General features: G+C 43.7%; 1 protein-coding gene across 6 annotated transcripts in view; it reads right to left on the bottom strand.

Moving 5' to 3' along the window:
- Positions 1-885: 885 nt before the first annotated feature.
- LOC134435089 (uncharacterized) overlaps positions 886-6,123 on the bottom strand; it is a 13,725-nt gene continuing 8,487 nt past the window's right edge. For 3 of the 6 annotated variants that reach the window (XM_063183865.1, XM_063183868.1, XM_063183869.1), the window contains 2 exons: positions 6,006-6,055; positions 886-2,166 (listed from right to left, as the gene is read on the bottom strand). In XM_063183865.1, the coding sequence (XP_063039935.1) occupies positions 2,129-2,166; positions 6,006-6,055 (88 nt within the window). In that variant the 3' untranslated portion in view covers positions 886-2,128. Of the gene's footprint in view, positions 2,167-6,005; positions 6,058-6,123 lie in introns of all 6 variants that reach the window. The other 3 variants (XM_063183864.1, XM_063183867.1, XM_063183870.1) reach the window with 3 other exon arrangements.

Here is a 6,123-nt window from a genome sequence, read left to right as displayed (position 1 = left end):
CCACCACTCCCGAAAAAAAATCTCACTCCAACCAAACTTCAAAACTTGAGAGCCCTGACGTGAGGTTACAATTTTCCATTTCCCCCATTAGAATAACATGTGACAACCAAGGGTGTGATTTGCACACGCTGCCTATGAGAACCCATATCTTTTGAAGAGAATGGATTCTATGGGATCTAAAACTATGAAATGTACCTAAAAAATGTGGCAACAAATCTCTATAGAAATGGTTTCCTTGCAAATATACCATTTTTCCTGAAATTAGATTCAAGTTTATAAAAAAAAAAAAAAAAACAACCCCAGTCTCCCCATAGCCTATAGGCCAAAAGTCTGGACACACCTTCTCATCCCATGCATTATCTTTATTTCCGTGGCTATTTACTATAGGCTCTACATTATTTTCACAGAGGGCACCAAAACTGCATGAAAACATGTTTTATCTGCTTGACAAAAAGAAAATAATTTTTAACAGTTGTCCAGAGAGAGAGAGAGAGAGAGAGAGAGAGAGAGAGAGAGAGAGAAAGAGAGTAAATATAGATGAGTGAGAGGAGCATGTCGGATATGAAGAGATGTGGAGAGAAGGGATAAAACTGTGCTAAAAAGGTGCTAAAACAGTGTTAATTTCAAATGCGAACACACAAACCCAAATTTGAGGCCCAATTTTTAAAAAAATGGTCATATGAACTTTACGTATTAAAAAAAAAACAATTGCAAGGCTTCTGTGTCTTGCAAATGTTGAATTTCCATTTAAACGTGTGAGATATTTATTTCCATTTTAAAAGTTGCAGTCTGTGGTTAATGGGCTAGCTGAGAGATTCAGACTTCAGTCCAGTTGTATCGGAGAGTGAAATATCACAAATAAGGAGAGAACCATGCAACTTTGTGATGGGTGCATTATTTTTTTTAATTGTTGTACAGATCAGATGATTTGTATACAAAGTGAAAGTCAACTTAATATCATGGCACAGAATACAGTTGGTGAAACAAACGTAATAAAAATAGGATACAAAACACATGGTGTGAAACAAATGTAATAAAAATAAGTTAAATAAGATACAAACACATGTTATGTAAACCCAAAATGCACCCAAAAGCTCTCACGTGTCTCACATGCGCGCACACGTGCGTCTCTCTCAAACCTGCGTCGAGCATATACGTGTTTCATACACGCGTCTCTCAAACCCACGTCGAGCACATGCGCGTGTCATACACGCGTTGCGCACACACGCGTCTCATGTGTCGCGCACACACACGTGTCTCACACGCGGCGCAGACACATGGCCCTTACATGCACCGTGCACAAACGCGCCTCACACGCGTCGCGCACACAACCGTCTCTCAAATACGCGTCGAGCACATACGCGTCTCACTCGTCGCGCACACAAGCGTCGCGCACACACGCCCCTTACACGTGTCGTGCACACACCCGTCGCGCACACACAACCGTCTCTCCTAACACGCGTCTCTCAAACCCACGTCGAGCACATACGCGTGTCATACACGCGTCGCGCACACACGCGTCTCATGTGTCGCGCACACACACGTGTCTCACACGCGGCGCAGACACATGGCCCTTAAATGCACCGTGCACAAACGCGCCTCACACGCGTCGCGCACACAACCGTCTCTCAAATACGCGTCGAGCACATACGCGCCTCACTCGTCGCGCACACAAGTGTCGCGCACACACGCCCCATACACGTGACGTGCACACACCAGTCGCGCACAAATAAGTCTCACATGCACGGACGCACGCATGCAAGGACGCACGCAAGCACACACGCACACGCGCCCCTGGTGGCAGCAAGGGTGAGGAAAAACTCCCTGTTATTGGGGGAAAAATCTCTGGAAAAAAACCCCAGGAAGAAACCTCAGGCAGAGACCAACGGCCAGTATAGACCAACGGCCACCTAGGGGAGCCCCCTGCCAGGGCTGGTTACAAACAGATTATAGCTGAAAATATATACAATATGGTTGATTAAAAAGAAGACAAATAAAGGCATAAGGTATATGGACAAAGTGGAAGCAATGAAATATCAAAATGACAATCAAATTTTGTAGATCAGGACACTGTGTGTGGGGTCTCTTGAAGGAGCTGATGGAGGTAGTGTCTCTGATGTGAAGATCCTTAACAGCTTAGCATCAGCGGATCGGAGAGCTCGGACACTGGGAATAAAAAGAAAACATGTGAGAGAAGTAACAGGGAGCATGCCTTATCAGCAATTAAGTTAAGTCAATAATATAGGAGACAACTAGAAATGCAACGGATCCTGATTTTTAGGATCCTGCCGGATCCACTGCTTAAGATCCTGCCGGATCCACTGCTTAAGATCCTGCCAGATCCGGAACCTGATACCGGATCCTACGAAAGGGTTGAAACACATAGCCTACTGGCACACCTGGGCCCTTTTTATTTTGTTGGCTCAAACTATTTTTTAGATTCATTGGCTTACTGCCACACTGCCTGCACTGGCCGCTTCAAAGTTCTTTCACTCCATGCAGCAATTGGGGTTGTGAAAGACTGGCTGAAAAGCCTAGGCTAGAGATGCACCAGATCCTGATTTTTAGGCAACTGCCGGATACCGGATCCACTGCTTAAGATCCTGCCGGATCCAGATAGTCTGAAAAACCCTATTATCCTGCCGGATCCGGAACCGGATCTTGGATCCTGTGCATCTCTAGAGACAACACACACACGCTATAGACACAGCCACACACTCACAATACAAACCACTCACAATTATTGGTTTCTGTCAAAACAAGTCAAGTCAAGCCGTGCGTTCAATTTCAGGCATTCGATTTTGCGCATTGTACTTAAGGCCGGACAAGCACTGCAGTAAGGCATTGAATGCCCACCTGCGCAGCAAGGCATTCCAATGACCCTATTGCCCACCCACCGCAAGGTAGCCGAAGGAACCACAGACCGCAAGTCCATCAGGACAGGCCTCCAGACCGGAGACAATGTGAGCATGCCTACAGCACCCGTAAAACAGTCAACCTCTGCACTCTTCTCTACTCTACACTACCGGAGGTTGGTAATCCGGGTTCTGCGAACAATGCAGACATCAGGCCAGTCATCAAGACCTACCTGAAAGCAGTGCAATTCAAATCAGTGCAATTGCAACCGTGCGCAATTCCATCAGTGGTTAACAAAGCCAGTAAAAAGACATTGATTTACAAGCAAGAGACTATGTCCCTAGAATGCAGAAGAAAAAAAACATTCACTGCAGCACTCATACTCAAAGTCAGCTGAACGCACAACACTAAATTGCAGTCCAAGGCAACGCACAGTCCAAGTCCAGAACTCTCCCACCCACAGTAGCAACAGTCTACCAGACAAAAGGCACTTCAGCAGTCCAAGACAGCTGATCAAAACAGTTGTTGGACATGGAGAGTGGCTAGAATGTTGCTAAATGTCAGGAGGGCAGATGAAGCAAAGTTCGGGCCGAATTGACAAGAATTTGCTAGTTTTTTTACAGAACATCTTTGAGAGTTTCCAATGACAGATGTCAGCACTGCTATTTTTGACATTTCTCCACTTTCTATGAAATACTTTGAAATTGAATTAATTTTCCCAATTTTCTTATTTGACGTACAATGTAAAGTGGATGCACAGTGTCCTCAAGCATTTTGGGGCATTAAAGTGCAATTTATTTGAAGACTTTTTACATTTACTCATCTTTGTGAAGGCACTGCTATTTTTATGCACACAACTGTATGTGCGCAACTCGTGTTGCCCAATACCGTACAGTAAGACCTACAACTTACCACAACAAAACATTAGCATTACAACAATGACGACTGAATAGAAATATGCCACCCAAAAGAAGTTATACTGCTGAATTCAAGCTGGAAGTAATTAAATATGCAGCCGAAAATGGCAATGGGGCAGCTGAACGGAAGTTTGGATGCAATGGAAAACTGGTTAGGGACTGGAGAAAAGCGGAGGAAAATTTGAATGTTATGAAAAAAAAAAGCTAACCAGGTGGCCCACGTCTAGATTAAGAGCTGCAGGCCTAAACTACAAATAAAATAAGTTCTCAAACAACGTGTGTGCTGTAAGGGTGGGCGATATATACCGTCTGCGAAGTTATCGTAAATGTTGTTTTGACGATGAGTAATTTTGCAATATCGAGATATTTTTATGAAGACGCTAAAATCAACAAAAGCGCTGTGACAGGACTCATTCAGACAGTGACGACAGCCAAGACTTTCAGCCAATAGTAATGTAGTTGTGAACTGGATAAAAAAGTATGTGAACCAATGAGCAGACAGCGCTGAGGGGGGCGGGCTGCAGCGTTTTGCCAGACAGGAGAGAGAAATATCCGTGTCACTGTCACTCGTGCACAGACAGCGCTGCTGCTGGGCACTGGAGGAGAGTTGCTGTTATCCAAATGGTGGATTTACATGAGGAATTCAACCACTAAACCAACCATTGCATGGTGCTGATGGCGTTTTGAAACTATATGCTTTACTTAGCAATCGTCTGTGATTATGGAAAGCCAAATAGGAAGATAAATAGCTTTGTCTCTGGTCTGAGAAATCGCTAGTTAGCATGCTAGTTAGCGAACTAGGCTAAGCAATGTTGTTCTCTACAACTATTAGTGGCTGTTACTCACTACTCAAACACCCACCTGCATACAGATGGCATAACTGCTTAGGTGTACAAGTACTGTTAAGTTAGACTGGTGCAGTGAGTTAAATTACAATGTGTGAAATTCAACACATGCAATTTGCAGCTGCCCTAGTTTCCTATCCATGTACTGTTTCCAGTCAAAAATGGCTGTCATCTAACAGAATCATAAGCAATACATTATAAAACTATTTTTTATTTACATGGATATGTTTTCATGCCAAGTGATGAAGTATTACTTTACAGACCAGAGCATATGCATGTTATTAAATTCTAAAGCTCTTCAGCACAGCATTTCTCCCAACTCTCTGTCCCTCCCCAGTTACAACACAAATGCAGCACTACTACCTCCAGTGCAGAATTGAAATTTGTCTGGAATCATGCACAAATAATAGACAGCATAAATGTTATACTGCCATGCTTTGTGATGTAGCCTAGTGTAGACATGCCATTATTTATGCAGACCTCTTGGTAACATGCAGTTTAGGCTACATAGGCCTACAAATTATCTGCTTTACTCACCCTGCCCTGTCAAACACATTGATTACCCCCGTCCCCCCCCCCCCCTCCTGAAATAGGCCCTACTGGTTTTTGCAAGTGTTTTTTGGAAATTATCGTCAACTTATCGTTATCGTGAAAATTCTAAAACTTAGAGATTTTTTTTTTTTGCCCATATCGCCCACCCCTAGTGTGCTGCAGGTGGAGGCCTGTCAAGTCAACTGTCTAATTGTCTGCCAAAGAAATGAATAGGACTTTCCGGAGGTACCGGACGTCGTGGATTTATCGCGTTTGGCAACGCATTCGTCTCTCTATCGGAGCAGGAACATCTGTGTCAAAGACAGTCCACCAACTTCCAGGTGAAAATCGATATAATTTCCACGATTTTCTGACAAACCAAATAACCGAGCACAAAGTGACGTTAACATACACAACATGGATGAGGTGCCTTTAATCTTCATGGGCCAAAGTGTCTCAGAAAAGGGGGTAAAGAAAGACCTTGAACTGACACACACTCTTAACAGTGGTGTTGGCGTGCTGTGGAGACGGAACAAAGTTGTCTTGCTCCCTCTGCCCTCAAAATGCAAAACAATGCTGTGACAGAGCGAGTCATTTTAACAGCGGTTTTCTCCATCTCCTCTGCGCAATGTTTCAATGGTGCAAAGTGAAACGGACTCAAAAACATAGTTGCAATGTTCGTTTAAAATACAAGATGGTTTTCTGTGGGTATTTAGCAATGTGGGTATTTAGCAATGTTTAGGGTTCGTGTATGTTTGTATACCGTCTCAGTTTAAAAACAGAAATGTTTGCTTGGTACACATTAGGGATGCAAACGATTAATCAACTTTAATAATCATACTGATGATCAGCTCACCTTCTGTCCACTGGGTCCTTGAGTGCCTTCCTTTGCTCTCCTTGGATGCCCTTTAGTAACACACACACACACACACACACACACACACACACACACACACACACACACACACACTTTA

Source organism: Engraulis encrasicolus, chromosome 19, assembly GCF_034702125.1.
Source record: "Engraulis encrasicolus isolate BLACKSEA-1 chromosome 19, IST_EnEncr_1.0, whole genome shotgun sequence".
Taxonomy (NCBI): Eukaryota; Metazoa; Chordata; class Actinopteri; order Clupeiformes; family Engraulidae; genus Engraulis; species Engraulis encrasicolus.
Note: the sequence above shows the minus strand (reverse complement) of the source record. Positions and strands in the feature narration are given on the sequence as shown.